General features: G+C 45.8%; 1 protein-coding gene across 2 annotated transcripts in view; it reads left to right on the forward strand.

The window, feature by feature from the left end:
• Positions 1-737: 737 nt before the first annotated feature.
• Positions 738-16731, forward strand: part of TRIM33 (tripartite motif containing 33) — a 695715-nt gene continuing 679721 nt past the window's right edge. Inside the window, exon 1 of one of the 2 annotated variants that reach the window (XM_085652097.1) lies at positions 738-1224. In XM_085652097.1, coding sequence (XP_085508223.1) covers positions 864-1224 — 361 coding nt within the window. In that variant the 5' untranslated portion in view covers positions 738-863. The remainder of the gene's footprint in view (positions 1225-16731) is intronic. The other variant, XM_085652090.1, reaches the window with a different exon arrangement.

Here is a 16731-nt window from a genome sequence, read left to right on the forward strand (position 1 = left end):
CAACATCCTGATCTCAATCAGAACTTCTCCCTCCAAGCCTCACACACGCTTATTTACCCAGCCTAACCTACTTTTCAAAAAACGCTCCTCTTTTTTTTTTTTTTTTTTTAATTAACCCTCAAGGCTCACCCCATAAAAATATCCCAATATTGATTCTCATTTTCTTTCAATATTACCAATCATTCCTTCAATTCTTTCATAATACAGTTCATCACAAATGTACTTATCTTTTTGTTCGAGCAGCAACAAAAGAGGAAGATGGCTGCCTGTTCAGGGGTTATTTGCATGTTCAGGATTCTGGAATGTTTTATTTATATTCTAATTCATTGTGATGTTGCTGCTGTTTGAGTAGTAATAAAAGAAGTGTGCATAATATTAGCCTCCGGGCCTTGCTATAAAATTATTTATCGCCTGCTTGCTGATATGCCCCTAGGTTAGTCCAGCGGTAAACTTACCTTCCAAGTCTGGCAGGAAACGTTTCATTAACTGTGGCGGAGTCCGGGAAGAGCAGGCTGAGCATCGCAGACGATCTACGCTGTAGGTAGCACAAAGAGCAAGCCGGTCCTCACAGATGGTCACAGGTGGGGTTAGAAATAATTGAGTTTCGGTTTTAATAAAAATGTCACCTGAGAAGTCAGGACTACATCAGATATGGCGGTAGAACTACTGAAATCGTCTGTCGGCTCTGTGTAGTGCGCATGCGTAGCGGCCCATCAACGTTTGCCCGGTCTTCTCAGCATCATCGACGTACTGTGCCAGCGTCTGGGCCGAGTGTTTGCGTCAGCGCGCTGCCCGTTCGCTTCTTGGCGTACGTGCCCTGGTGGTAGCGTGAAACGGTCAGTCGGGGTTCAAAGAGGAAAAACATGGCGGAAAACAAAGGCGGCGGGGAGTGCGAAAACTTGGTGTGCAGCGAAAGTGGGGGGGGTGGAGCCGCCCTTGAGCCCGAATCGCTCGCACCGGAGGAGGCCGAGAGCGCCGAAAAGCAATCGAGCGTTTTGCCTGTAGAAGGAGAGAGAAGCCCTGCACCTCCACCGGTGGCAGCAGCTGCCTTGTCTGTGAACCTACTGGATACTTGCGCCGTGTGCAAGCAGAGCCTCCAGAGCCGGGAAGCTGAGCCTAAGTTGCTGCCCTGCTTGCACTCCTTCTGCCGTCGCTGCCTCCCCGAGCCGGAGAGGCAGCTAAGCGTGGCCCTTCCTGGAGGCAGTAATGGTAACATCCAACAAGGTAAGCAGTACGCCGGATAGGGAGCATTGCCTAGCAAACGACAAGATCTCTTTTTAAAGAACCAACGCTTTTTTCTGTTATGATAGTGATCAAAGGTTACCTAGTACATATTCATTTTGAGATGGCAAATACTTTTGTTGTGGGTAGAGTGCTTTGATAGTTTGGATGAGAAGGTAGTGGGCGTGATCTGTTAAAGGTTTTCTGGTTTTTTGGGGGAAGCGTGGGTACTGATCTCATTACTTTGTGATTGCTGTGGGTTAAAACTACAGCTCGGCGATTAAAGAGCTGTCACTGTTTTGTTTAGGCGTGTGTGTTTGCGGGGTGCAAAGTAGCACCCGCTATTGTGTGTGTGTGTATATGTGTATATGTATGTATGTGTGTGTATATATATATATATATATATATATATATATATATATATATATTCACTGAAAAAACCATAGGTTTCACATACGTTATAGTTAGGAATTAGCATTTAAAAAACCTTGCAAATTCACTGAAAAAACCATAGGTTTCAGACATGTTATAGTTAGCGGAAATTTTACTGATAAAAAACCAATGAAATTCCCCCGTTATAGTTAGTGCAGGCAACTATAACTCACGCGACCGCAATCCTCTGCTGATGCTAATACTGTATTTAGACACTTATTTGCCCATGTCGTCTTCCATAAATTTTTAGCTATACATATATTACAAATATTTTTTTTTCATAAAGACACATATGTCATCAGCAGAAGATTGCGGTCGCGTGAGTTATAGTTGCCTGCACTAACTATAACGGGGGAATTTCATTGGTTTTTTATCAGTAAAATTTCCGCTAACTATAACATGTCTGAAACCTATGGTTTTTTCAGTGAATTTGTACGTTTTTTAAAATGCTAAGTTACTTTACGCCATTCGTGGCGTGCACGCCCACTTAACGCAGTTCGTTCCGTGCGCGCACGGAGCGCTTCGCGCACCGTGCGCGCACAGTGAGCACGCGGTGCGCTTCGCGCACCGCGCGCCCACTTTACGCAGTTAGTGCCGTACACGCAAGGTGGGCACGCAGTGCGCTACGCGCACCGCGTGCCCACGTTACGCACCGTGCGCACATGGAGGACATATTATGCGCTTCCTTGTGATAGGTAATCTGTTAAATTTAATTTGTAAGTGATGACAATAATATGCCATGCACAGAGTTTTTTTTTTTTTATTAAAATTTTTAGCGTAAGCGCACCGTACGCGTACGGTAAGCGTAATCGGCGAAATTTTCAAAAAATAAAAATTTACCGTTTTTGGCCTTGGGGGATCTTTGAGGACTCAACTAACATGGCTATGTGCATGGCCGCTGTCTAAACAGCCCCTTTATATGTTTTTTGCCTTTGTTTACAGCCCCCCCCCCTCAGAGTGCGAGAGAGAAAATGGCGGCCGCCGCTTCCTGGTTTTGACCGATTCGAATGTTTACTTAGATGTAACAGCCAATCAGAATCGCGCTCGCGCACGCCACCGTACGCGTACGGTAAGCTTACGGTAAGCGTACCGTAAGCTGGCTCAGATATATATATTGATTTAAAGGCTATTTTCTCAGAATCTACTGAACAGATTTACACCAAACCTACAAAAGGCACTTCCTTGACCTGAGGACTACCTCTCTGCCAAATTTCTAGTAATTCTGTTCAGCCGTTCGGGCTGTAGCCCTGTCTAAAGGTCCTATGGAAAAATGCATGGGAAAAACGCGTTTTGGGACCCCCCTTTTATCTCAGCCCCCGCTTGACGAATCCCCCCGAGACTTTCAGGGTAGGAGCGGAGCGTAGCGCCCCACCTATTTTGAGAAATTCGCGAGGATTCGTCGACCGGCGCCAAAGTTATTCAAAATAGAATGTTGCGGATTTCCTATGGAAACAGGGTCCTAACTATAACTACCTACTGGCGACCGCCAGTAGGTAATATATAATTTTTTTAAAATTAATATTTTATGATTAAACGCCACGATACCTTGTTGCTTGGAGTATGGTCTAATCGTGCAGGCTGATGTCGCTGCTCTAAATTCTTTTATGGGGCGGAAAGGGTACCTTCAGATTTGTGCTCAGAGTGCACTCCGGCCTCAATGCACAGATAGTTATTTTTCTCTGTAATTCATAGAGACCTGGTGCGTAGACTGTCATAACTCTTCTGTCGTCCAGCGCACTTGGAAGCTCGGGATCTTTAAGGCGAGTAACCTGTTAGTTCGCTTGAAGGAAGTGTATATCGTATCGTTCGTCATGTGTCGGGACGGGGCAGTTTAATGATGGACAGATTTATATTTTGGATCAGATACTGTCTCTGACAAAATCCGCCCACAAATGTGATTAGTACCGTAGCACAGCATCGTTTTCGGATTCGAAACAATAGTAAGTAATTGTTCTATCAACTATATGAACACATTACAAACTTTTAAACATATTTCCTGGAGCCTTTTTAGGTCTCGGCTAGCGAAGGCTGCGCTTGCGCAGTCTCGCTCGTGAGATTTAATTATTTCAGAAGTGGAGCTTGAACCCACCCCTCTTCTCCATTGGCTGGCCACTTATATGCTGGTCAGCCATTGGAGAAGAGCTTTGTCTCTCCAAACAAGCTCCGTCTTTTTCGGATTCGGGGGCGTGTTTTTTACTTTCTTTCTCTCCTCTGGAATGTAAACATTCCAGCCAATTGCAAGAGGAGAGCAAGAAAAACACGCCCCCCAATCCGAAAATGACGCGCTGTTTCTCCGAGGCAGAGATGGTTACAAAGTCGGCGAGCTACCTTTGCACCACGGGTCACCCACTCTTGCCCTCACTCATCGTCAGGGTGTCCTCGATGAACAGCGGGAACTTCTCCGCGCTGTCCCTGCAGACTGCGACCATGCGCGCCATCTCGACTGCTTATTGCTGCTGCTCATCTGTTGGCAAGGAGGGGGCAGGGCCGTACTCTTGGGGAGGGTTGTATCGCGGCACTGACGGCACGAGATTTTTTTTTTGGTTGCATATTTATATAGTGTGAACTCGACCCGAAAGTATTGGAGCGCTTTACACGAGCACAGTATTTACATTACACATTCAGGCACGGGGAGATTAAGTGATTCGTCCAGAATCACAGGATGTGGACGCGACCTCGAGGCTCGAACCGCGGTTTCCTGCACCAGAGGCGGCAGCTACGCGGACTGTGCTCTACCAGCCGCATGGTGGCTGGCCCTCCCTCTCAGGCACCGTGAATTCTGTAACACCGATGAGCTGGAAATTACTTCATCTCTGAACTTGACTCCCACTGAGTGTGGGCCTCTGGTGAAGGCATGCTGAAGACTTGAACACTATGGAATACTCCTTTCATTTCAGTTCTTGGACCACCATTTGAGCTTAGTTTCTGTTTCTATATACATAAACGCATTCCTTTTGGATCTGTAAACAGGGACGATCGTTAGGTTTAAGTAAGAACTGGTAAATAAAGCTTTGTTCGCATAGTTGAACAAGTGTGAGTATAACTCTGTTTTTATGATATCAATGTGATGACCACCTATATTTATTAGTAGTTAGCAACTGAAACGGTAATAGTAGTTACGTGGGACAAACTTAATATTTTACCGATTTGCTGCCTCGAGTTGGAAGATCATACTGAGAAAAAACATTTGTGCAATGGCCGCCTTCTTTCACTGAATTGAGCCCCGGCCCCCCGCTCAGCCTGCCTGCCTCTGTAGTCCTTGTTTACTGTTTCTGGCTCCCGGCCCTGAGGGCGGAGGGACGTATGACAGCAGCAGAGGGTGGGGCGCGGTGACAGGCCCCCGGCCGCCGCTCCTCAGTCCAGCTGAAGTCACTTACCCAAGTCACTGGAGGATCCTGCGGAGCACGGTGTCCGTCGCCATGGACTCTCAGGTGAGGCTTCAGCACAGTCCCACACCGGGGCTGCCACAGTGTGCGCCTGAAGGGTGTGTCTAGTGTTCCTGTCTTAAGTGGTCCCCAGGATTTGAGAGATGCTGATGTTCTATTGCCCCTCTCCTGCTTTCCCCCTGAGGGGCGAATGCGCCGCCCTGGGCTACCAGAGTTAGGAGTCACCCCTACCTAGCCCGTTACTGCTTTTGCCACCGTCGACCAGTGTTAAAGAATGCACAATTTAACGGTTTCACTAACAGACATGCATACAACCCATTTGTATTTTGTGCAATATTTAAAAATAAAATGCACGTGATTCACACGCGTCAGAAAGAGTGAGCAGTACGGTATACACATTTTTGTTTTCAATATCCCCAGGCAAGTATAATGAATTGCTTTTGAACACGTGCATGTACCAGCGCCTCGGACTGAACTCAGTCCCCAGTCCTTCATCTCCTCCAGACAGAGCAGCAACTGCAGGGTGTCCCACACCACACACATCAGGTGCAGAGCTCCTCATGCAAATTCTCCAGCTTCCCTCCCAGGCAGGTACTTCTTTTTAAGGTATAGCCTGGATCTTTTCATTAAAGTCTGGTTCTGTATGTGTGTGTGGCTGTGTGTATGTATGTGTGGCTTTGTGTGTGTGTGGCTCTGTGTGTGTGTGTGGGAGACTGTGTGTATGTGTGTGCCTCTTTGTGTGGCTCTGTGTGGGTGGCTTTTTAGGTCTCGGCTGCGAAAGGCTGCGCTTGCGCAGTCTCGCTCCGAGATTTAATGAGTTTGAGTGACTTTGAGAAGAGGGGCTTGCACCCGCCCCTCTTCTCTCCTGTTCTCCATTGGCTGGCCTCTTAAATGCTGGCCAGCCACTGGAGAAGAGGTCCAGTCACTCCGTTGAAGCCCCGTCCTTTTCGGATCGGGGGGCGTGTTTTTTGCGAGAAGTCTCAGGGAGGAGACAACAGCAAAACACGCCCCCCAATCCGAAAAGGACACTCCCTTTCTCCGAGGCATTTTCTGCTGTGCCTCGGAGAAAGGCGGTGGTGCCCCGGCGTTGCTCCCGCGCACCAAGAACTCCAGTTTTCAGAACAAAGTAACTATCTTGAAATAAAAAAAACATTTCTCGAAACTACCCGATGTGCTCAGATTGAACAACTTTTTAAACAATTCTACTGCAGGATGATACATTTTAAAAGCTTTGTTTTTCAGAACTACTTAGAGTGGTCAAGATGCGTGTGCGTTTACAAGCAGCTTGCTTCTAGAACGGCATTAAAAGCTGGGTTTTCCAGTCTATTACTGCATATAATATTGCTTTTCCAACATGGCTGCCGAATTTTCAAACCAACACTTACCTTTCATCATGTGTTTTGCTCACCCGAGGTATTGTTTGCAACGCTGGTCTGCAGGCAGCTAACTGCGCGTGCACCTCTCCCCTGCAGATACAGCGGTGTTTTCTCATGGGTAGCGCGCCCTGTTGGTTCCGTGTCCGTGCACTACGAAGCGCTTCTAATTTTGTTGTTTAAGATAAATTCGACGCCTGTATTTGGAGTTCCGTCAAGGATCACACGTTTTGCAGGGCACGGAAGCCTGGTTTAGAAACCTAGTGTATGTTCCGTATGCTCAAACCAATGTATGCGACCTTTATGAAAAAGTACAAGGTGCCTAAGCAGGTTGGACGAGTCTATTGTAAGTTACTGATATGACTTTTTGTATTTTTAGTATCTAAACTTATTGAAATGCATATAACCGTTAACGCCAGTTGATCCGTTGCAACCACAGTGGGGTGGGCGAGGCCATCGGGCCATCCAATGCTTTCTCCGTCACAACCATCTCTTCTGAGGGCGCCACAGCAGGGTTGTTTGCATGGGGGCAGGTTTCCCTTTCGAGCTTTTGGAGGGATGCTTCCTCGGTGGCAGTCTTAGTTAGTACGTCAGGGTTCGGTGGGCCCCGCAGGCCAGTGGTGGGACAATAGCCCGGCGGCGGGGGGCTTACAGCTCCTGAGTCCGGAGCGTGGAAGCTCCCCATTGTACACTATGCGGGGGGCATGCCAGCCAAGCCTACAGAGTGCGTCTACAGTAGATGGCATCGTTGGTTGTTAGAGGAAAGCATGCTGCTAAGGTAGCGTAAATAAACTAAAGGGCTGCGACAGACTGCTACCAATCACCGTTGCAAAACACCCCAAAACGTGATTGAAGAAATTTGATAGGAAAAACAATGGCCTTGCTCTCTTTATTAATTCAAAACTCCTAGTTAATGTATTGAAAACTACTTTTTACGTATAGTGTAGTTTCTTTAAAATGTAGTGTGATAGCTGCAGTGGTATACGTAAATGCAATTCCATACCCCGTGTAAGGGCGGAAGGAATCGTGGTGACTTGATAGGATAACCTATGCAGTAATTCCGTGGCCAGTGCTTTACCAAAATACCCTAGGTTTCAAATCTGTATAGTATTTATCCTAACCCCTGAATTTTGTTAACGAAATATTAGTTGATGATGCACTTACCAACGTGAAAATTACCAGGTAATTTAAATGATCGAATTTTTTATCAGCACCCTAAGGCCCTTTACAAATTGTCTCACCCGGAGCAGACTTATTTGGGGACATTTGATGATGTAGCCGGTTTTGGCTTGATGTGTCCAGTTTGTTGTGGGCGGCATCAGCCAAGTCACTGTTGGCTGCACATCCAAGAAACCAATCACTAAAACAGCATATGCTTTATGGGGGTTGTTTTATTGCAGGCCAGGGCGGTGGTGTTTTATGGTTTTGTCTTCTTACACTAACGTCAGTGGTGGGAACGTGCCCCGCAGCACGCGCCCATCAAACTGCAGCTTCTTACAGTCCTCCCCCTGCCTCCTTATCTCTCAGCCTGAAACCTGATCGACAACAGTAGTCGAGGGGGGAGGGGGCGGGGCAGCAAGGCCCAAATGTTTCCCTTGTGGCTTTTATGGTTGTCATGTTAGGCTTCCTACACATGGAGTTAATTTGTCGTTTATCTTTCTCGACCTATGTGCCTGAATGCGAGGACTGACCAGGTCTGACCGGATACTATGTTTTAGGAAATGGGGAGAATTGTATGTTTTTTTCTAAGATCGCAAAACATCAATATTCACTCTGTTCATGTTATAGAGCCCCTGTAAAGTGCGCACTCCTCGCTCGCCTTAATGTTCGCCTCATGTGGAACCATGCCCGAAATTATTGTGAGCTTTTTAACTACATTTCACAACTTTGGATAGAAAACCGTGCCTGCATTTATTTGTTTAGTGGGTGTCTGTGGCACCTCCTTCATCCCCACCTGCCTGCGCCCTTGGTGGTAGATTATTTTGGGTGAATAGTCGTCTAGTCAATATCCATGGTATTAGTTAGGCCACGGTTTAAACAGACACAATTTTGTGCAAATGTAAGCATTTGAGTAGCAAAGGAATGGGGGTTTCTGCGGCATGGCCGCCGGCAGTGATTTAGTCTTGTATTGGCCAGATACCGCCATAACAGGTCTTGATTTTTTTTCCCCCTCTTTTCTTCCTTCGGGGCCAGGCAAGCTCGACTGTATTGGTTAACCGCAGCCAAAGATACACGAACCCACCGAGCTATCTTAGTATTGCATTCGTCTGCTCTGTGAGCATGCCCACGGTGTGCTCCATTTGTGTAATTAACAAAATGCACAATAGGTTTGCCAACTGCCTTAAAATTTCGCTCCCGGCTGGAAAGCAAACCCTCGACCGTGACACTGCCATAAATCCGCACAATTTCCAGCTGTAATCATTACCCTGCTCCGTCCCGCAGTGAAGTACATATGGCAAAGCACCGTATACCCTTCCTGAGGGGCCCGTCCTGAGGAATGGGGCGTGTGCGATATCGGCTGGCTTAGAATATAGGGAATTCCTGGCCGGGGTCCAGACTGCTACAAATCCCCCGGGACCAGCCAACCAGCTGCAGATGTCGACATGCTCGAGTGCAGGCGGCGCATGGGGCTCCATGCTGCGTTCTGTCCGCCTGCTCTCTAGCCCGCCCCCCCCCCCCCTCCCGAAATCCCAGATAAAATTCTCCCTGCTGTGGGAACGGAGAGATACGGGGACTGGAAAATACGGGGCACACTCCAGAGGTGATAGTCGCGAACAGCTCTGGGGGGGGCGTTGTTAAGTGAGGAGGCAGGCCCCTTCCCGCGGTTTGTCGTGGGGGTTTCGGCTTTAATGATCCAGTGTGAATGGTCAACTCTGGTTTGATGCATATATTTTTTTTTTTTTACTTTCTTCAAGGACACGTTCGTGGGCGGTAGATGACAACTTTACCCGCCCATCCACGTACACTTGTTTCTAGGGCGCAGCGTGAGCGTCACTGGTTTGCCCCGACCTTTCGTGTCCCAGTGAGTTGCATTCTGGGTCTTGTTGTCTGGGTTCTCGTCGGTGAACAAACGAGACCGAAGTATCGGATAGAATGGGGTTGAGCATATCCGTGTGTTGATGACCCAGTTAATTAGCTGAACTTGGCGTTCTTGTAGTGCGGTGATTGCCCCAAGATTTTCCTTCAGTGTACGCAGAATAAATTGCATTTGGTGTCTGGCAAGAGGTGAGCGCTAATGCTATAAGGAAAACACAGTTGGCGTGCCACACAGCACCGGCTGCGTGTGTGCCCTGTTGCCAGTTCACTGACGGGGGGTGCATGGATGGCTGCCGGTTGGCATGACGCTTTACCGCTTTAGCTATGCTGATCGTGCTTTCCAGTTGCACTTTTACGCCTTCGCCGTGCATTTGTGGTATACATCCAATGTCAAACTCTCTGGGTAGCGTGTAAGTGACGTCGTTAAATTGTTACCTGGTTTGCTATGTACTCCGGTTTTTTTTTTGCTGACTGTTCATTGCCTGACTCCAAAAGTGAACTTGATAGAGCGCGCCTTCGGTCCTGACGGAACCCCCGGGTCCCTTCACAGGGAGCCGTGAGGGTTGACGCTGGTGCAGGGTGCAGACCGTTTCTGGAAGGCCGCGGCAAAGGCTTCACGGGGGCATCTGGCAACACTGGCCGCGGTTCTATGACGGAGCTCCTCTCTTGTAATCCACGAGTCTGGTGGCGTGTGGCAGTTGTAAGCATTTACAATGCAATGGTCTCGGCATTGGTAAAGTTAGAGCTATTGGCATTGCTCATGACATTATATTTGTTTGTTTTTGTTTTTAAAACATTTAAAGAAACTGCATTGTCATGAGCAATGCCAATAGCTCTAACTTTAACAATGCCGAGACCGTTGCATTGTAAATGCTTGTTTTGTAGGTGGCGCTATGCGTGGGTGGCTCTGTGTGTGGGTAACTCTGTGTGTAGGTGGCTCTATGTGTGGGTGGCTGTGTGTAGGTGGCTTTGTGTGTGTGGCTCTGTGTGTGGGTGCAAATGCAATAGATCTCGCATTTGAGAGAGATTATGCTATTGACATTGGAAAAAACATAAACAAAAATAATGTCGTGAGCAATGCCAATAGCTCTAACTTTTACAATGCCAAGACCATTGCATTGTAAATGCATGTTTGTCTACTTTGAATGGCGCTAATGGAGACACGATTTTCTTTCTGAAAACGCATTTCAATTTCTGTCCATTTATCCTTTGGTAACTTTGACAGTATTTGTACGCGGATAGGTGATAGTTTTTGTGCACTCATTGTGGGTGTTCGAAGTCGGAGCTGTTTGAACTGTTCATAATAACTTAAGTAGTAGTGCTTTAACTGTAACATCAATCACTGTGATCAGTGAGTGAGGCAGCGTTGTTTGTAGCTGAATTGTATTTGAAGACGTCCAATCTGTTCGTTGCATATTAATTACACTGTAACGAGTGAGTCGCTGTTTTTTGCTATTTTTTCATTCGTTCAAGGTTCCTCTGTTTAACGAGCGAAAATCTATAGCTTCACAGAGCATATTCAGTTTACGATTATTTGCACCAAACAGTGAGGATACGAGGGGCGGAGCCTTGCATTGGTTTCCTTTCCAAATAGTGACCCCATATTGGTCTGTCGAGTGCAACTTGGGCGCATTTGGTCGTGACATTCGACGGAACAAATATCTACCTGTGCGCATAATCTCTAGGCAAAGAAAGATGTGGTCAATGCAATCGTGCTTGCCGTTCTACCAAAACCATACTCGGTCTGTATGTTGACTTTTTAAAAAATGTTTGGGGGTGCTCATTGCTGCGAAGATCTTGGTCATTTGTTTTCACGCGATACTGTACTGGATTAATGTACATTTGTGCAACATGATACTTCGTGTGTTTTAAGTACACCTTTATTAGTTGCTGAAGCTTTAGTAATGTCATGTTATGTTCTAATCCTACTTTGGTCTGACAATGTGCGGATACCCAGCGTGATTTAAATTAATACATTGTTGTCATGTAATGTGATATCCCATATTTGCAGTTTTTAGGTCTCGCCTGGCATAGACTGCGCAGACATGCGTAGTCTCGCTGGCGAGATTTAATGAGTTAGGGTAGATTTCTCTAGTGGGCTTTAAGCCCCGCCCCTCTTTTCCATTGGCTGGCGTCACCGTTTATGCTAAACTGTGGCCAGCCATTGGAAAAGAGCGTCTAGTGAAGTACAGTTTTCTCTTTTAGAGCCGTCCCAGTTGGACTGGCTCGGTTGCTTTACGTCTGTGGTAAAAGCTTTTCTTATCTTTATGGGGCCATGTGTTTCAAACATATGGCCCCATAAAGACAAGAAAGCTTTGCGAAGGACGAAAGTGAAAGCCGACCGTGCCTTAGCAGCTCAGCCCGGCGTCGCGAGACTCCACCCCCTCTGCCATCGCCATTCCCGCACACGCTTTTGCGGCTCCTGACGTGCTCTGATCGAGAAGGATCACACACAGACATCCCCAGTGTGAACAGTGGCTCGAGGAACATGCAAGCGGCTGGGCTACAAATTTTGTGCTCCCACATAAGATTATGGAAAACAGGGAGGCCGCGCGTTTGCTAGTTTTTTTTTTTTAGGCAGCATATTTCTCTTGTGTCTCTCTCTCATATCCCATTTCCTGGTTCTCCAGAGCCGCCAGGTCTAGCTCATCTGATATCATATGTGTCATATCAACGGAGGGTACATGCAAGAAGGCAACGGGTCTAAAAAGTCATTGTACATACACCAAGATCACTATCAACAAAAGTTACAAAATATTGAGCAGTTACAGTCGTAATGCAAGGATTTAAAGCAAAATGTATAATGTCAACTTGAAAGAGTCCCCTATCTTTCTTCCGAGATAAAGTAACTTAAGGCATTTGATATGTCATTAGAAACCCTCACATGGTTTTTCAAATGGAAATAACAGAAAAGAGAATTATCGTCACACAAATGCCTGCATTTAAATGAACATAAATGCTCACCATATCAACATGTCCGCCAAGGTTAGCAAAGTGGTAGAATGACTTTTCGATGGTCCTTTTTCTATACCTATGGTAAAAAGGATCGGAACCTCATACAATTGAGCAACTGGCTTCGTTTGTTTAGTTATTACCTTTCAGAGCGCAGTGCATACCCCCTCTGCCGCTATACAGCTCCAGGACCCTCAGAGAGTCCATTCTCCACTTTAAACGCAGACTTGTCTAGCATCGGAAATAAGTGTATTGTGAGGCGGCCATGTAAGGGTTAGGCAACACGTCACTGGGTTAATCCTAGTTACGGCCGGCACTGGATCTGATTGGGGGCGGTGAAAGGATGCGTTTGATGTTTGCCTGATTCAAATATGGTTGTCTAGACGCCATTTGCTCATTTTCTACTTACTTGCACGCTTGTATTAGTGCGAGTGTTTCACTAAAAGTGAAAGTGTACCCATAGTGTCTGGAATCTATTATGGCAAAATATAATGGTTTTAGTTATTTGTCCTTGCCCTACTTAAAACGTCATCCTTTTCAACTGAAAGCAATGGGGGAGTTACCTTACTCTGATGTTTTGTTCTTATTTTTAGTTCTCGCCTACGCAGTGCACCTCCCTCTCTCCTGCGCGCGCTGTTTTTCCTTTGAAGTCTTCTTTCCTCTCGGACTCCTCCTTTTTAAATTGACCCTCAATTCCATTCAAGCTGTGTCCCCCCCCATACCCCCCCCCTCCCCCCATCGCTCCTCCATGAAAAATAGAAATCCTGTTTCCATTCCCTACTGAAGACGATGGCAGTGGAGCACGCATCAAGACCGGGCGGCTGCCTATATCCCCCGGCAGGCTTTCCATTGTTAGCTTGAGCATTTCTAGTGTTGCTTGCTTAACAAGATTTCTTTGAATACATTAATGTGCAGCAGCACGTACGGCCACTCTAGCTGTCGTGCTTGTGTTTCGGTGCTTCTTCGTCTTACATTCAGATGGCCCTGCTCCTGGGGTTATCTTTACAGCACGCTTCGTGTCGGGCATGTTTTCTGTTGTTTGCCCGAACTCTGAGACATTTCCCTATCCGCTCTTTTAATTTACAAAAACATCTGCCAAAAAGCAGACTACTGCATATGGAAAGGCAGAAATCTCAAACTATAGAGGGGTCCTCATGTGCCCTCGCAGCCGGCAGACCATGGGAAGAGGCTCGTGCATCTTGTGATTCTGGGCAAACCACCATAAAAACAAGCATTGAAAACGCAATAGGTCTCGCCTTTGATTAAGTTAAAGCCATTTGCTTTGCTAATAGTATTGTATAGCAAAGCAAATGGCTTTAACTTTATAAAAGGCGAGACCGATTGCATTTTTAATGCTTGTTCTTCTTTCGCCCTCTATATCGTTGGTGTTGTCAAGGGACAGGAGAATTCAGCCCAGTAGCTCTTTTATTTATTTATTTATTTATTTATTTTTCCTTTTCATCTCAAGCGTTCAGACGTTCGAATGAAGGTCGTTTCTGTACCAAGCTGCAGGACTCCATGGAACGCTTGCTTAAAAAAATGTAAAAACAATATTTGCCAGGTCAATTTTATAAATGTTAACTGTTTGCTGAAAACTTATTACCACAAAACACATTTACTTTTTATTTTATTATTTAAAAAAAGAGACTTGCATCTGCATACTGACCGGATATCTAAACAGCTGACCATTTTCTTGTGAATATTTTTTTGCATCTGTATCCTTGTTACTTTTTATTCTGTAATAATGTGTTGGTACCTGCTTTCAATTTTCACAGGATAGCGAATTCGTTTGAATGTCTAGCTGAATGCAGTTGGGTTGCTAGTATCTTTCTTTGTTGTTTCTAAAGCCACCAGTGTTGCTTCAGGTCATTTTTAGGTCTCGCCTGACTATCGCGTAAGCGATCGCTCAGCAAGACTTGCGTAGGGGCTTCAGAAAATGCTCCTAAAGGCTTCCCAGGCGGATCGGGTGGCGGTTACGCGCACAACCACGCGCATTCCATTTGCCACCAGCTACTTCCTGCGCGTGCGCCGCCTCACGCATTCAGAGAGATTTAGTAAGGGGCACAACCTTAGGAATGCGGTATATGGCCAGTGCATGTGAGGCATTAAAGCGCGAAGCTGGCATCTGGCATCCGACTTGAAAGCAGCAGACTGCTTTCGCCAGCGCAAGCTCGGCCTCACTTCCTGCATCCCCTCTTACAACAATTAACTTTCGTTATAACTCACACCCCATATGCTCGTTCCCTCCCACCCTTCCTTTGATGTCCGCTTTTCTTGTTGTTTACAAACCACGCCACACACTGCTGCACTCCGCACACTGCTGCACGCCGCACACTGCTGCATTACACACTGCTGCATTACACACTGCTGCATTACACACTGCCGCACGCCGCACACTGCTGCATGCCGCTGCACGCCGCACACTGCTGCATGCCACACACTGCTGCATGCCGCTGCACGCCGCACACTGCTGCACACTGCTACATTACTCACTGCTGCATGCTGCACGCCGCACACTGCTGCACGCCGCACACTGCTGCACGCCGCACACTGCTGCACGCCGCACACTGCTGCACGCCGCACACTGCTGCACGCCGCACAGTGCTGCATGTCTCACACTGTTGCACGCCGCACACTGCTGCACGCCGCTGCACGCCACACAGTGCTGCATGTCTCCCACTGTTGCACGCCGCACACTGTTGCTCGCCGCACACTGTTGCACGCCGCACACTGCTTTTATGCGAGTTTATGCTACTGACATTGTAAATGGCAATGCCTTTTATTTGTTTTAAAACCAAAACATAAATAAAAGGCATTGTAATTTTACAATGCCAATAGCTCAAACTCTTATAAATGCGAAACCTATTGCATTGCAAATGCTTGTTTGTTATTGTATTTTAGTTGTATTTCATTTCTTACTGTGAAGTTTCCCAATTTTATTGATTGGTCTTTACTGAACACGACTGTAAATTGCTGGTTTGGCAACTGGCATTGTGCTAATAGCTGGTCTGTCTAGCGAGTTTTTACTTCTAGATTGTGTATTAAATAACCTGCATTTGAGGGCAAATGTGAGTGATGTAATGATGTCCGTTTCAGGTGTGGTAAGGTATTTTATGCAAACACCATACATGTACTGAGTGAGGTGCAGGCCAATTACAATAGTTGGATGAGTGCACACAAGATGATCACTGTCTTGCTTGTTTTTTTTTCTTTGTAGACCTTGTTTTCGGTTCATTGATGGGAACAAAATAAATTAACATTGTCAACCCGCAGAATACCAAATGTTTAATTTTCTATTTTTCAGTTTATCCACATGTACATCCACAAACACCACCCAAATCTTGAGCTTGTGGTTTAGAGTCGCTTGGTTGGTCCTGTTGCCTGTCAAAAACTCTTAAAAACGACAACTGTAAGCTTGATAGCAACTCAATTGCTTAAAACATAGTTTCTGTTGTATTCACATATATACTACTGTGAACCTCGGTGTCCTTTTTGCCCTGTTACCATATGAGCTGTTGCCTGATTGGGAACATGTGGTTTTATTTTTTTATACTTTATTTTTTTTTTTTTCTGCCTTTTTGAGTCGTTTTAAAATTGACACTCTATTGTGTTTGAATGGTACCATTGACCACACTTTGAGAATACCTAAACCTATTGAGAATACTTGAATGCAACTCAACTATCTTTTTAAACCTGAACTCAGAATTTTCTATTGTTTTGATGGGTGTATTTATTCTTTTAGACAATCTTTACTTTTATGTAAATACTGGTAAAAGGGAGTAGGGTTGAGCGTACAAAATACACTTGCGATAGCCAGGTGGTGGTATGGATTTCTTTGGCCACTGACGGTGCTTGACTGAACCAAATTTAGTATTTATATCCCCATGTGGAAGATGTTTTTTTTTTAACTGTACCTAAAGGTAGTGATAGTTGTGGCCTCAACCTTGATCACTCAAACCTTTAGCAGCATTCTTGAGTTAATTATAGAAGGTCAAATGAATGTTTTTTCTTTTTTCCAAGATCTACATTGAATGCCTTTTCATCTCATTCATTCTCATTGTGCAGGCGTGCTGTATTTAAAGTTTGGGTAGTGGAGCCAACCTGGTAAATGCCCTTCCCGGAACATTTGCTTGGTCAAGTTATTAGGTGGCTATTGGCCTTGTTCATAATTAGAACAGTCTAGTATTGCTTGGTGTATTACCTCTTTAAACACAAAAGTTGTTATATTACTTGTTTGGCTTTGGCTAGTGGACTCAATGAGAATTTTGATAGTCTACATGTTAATTCCGATCCTCGTTTTAAAATGCATTTTAATCTTCTTCCTCACTTTG

Source organism: Triturus cristatus, chromosome 1_1, assembly GCF_964204655.1.
Source record: "Triturus cristatus chromosome 1_1, aTriCri1.1, whole genome shotgun sequence".
In the NCBI taxonomy this organism is placed as follows: domain Eukaryota; kingdom Metazoa; phylum Chordata; class Amphibia; order Caudata; family Salamandridae; genus Triturus; species Triturus cristatus.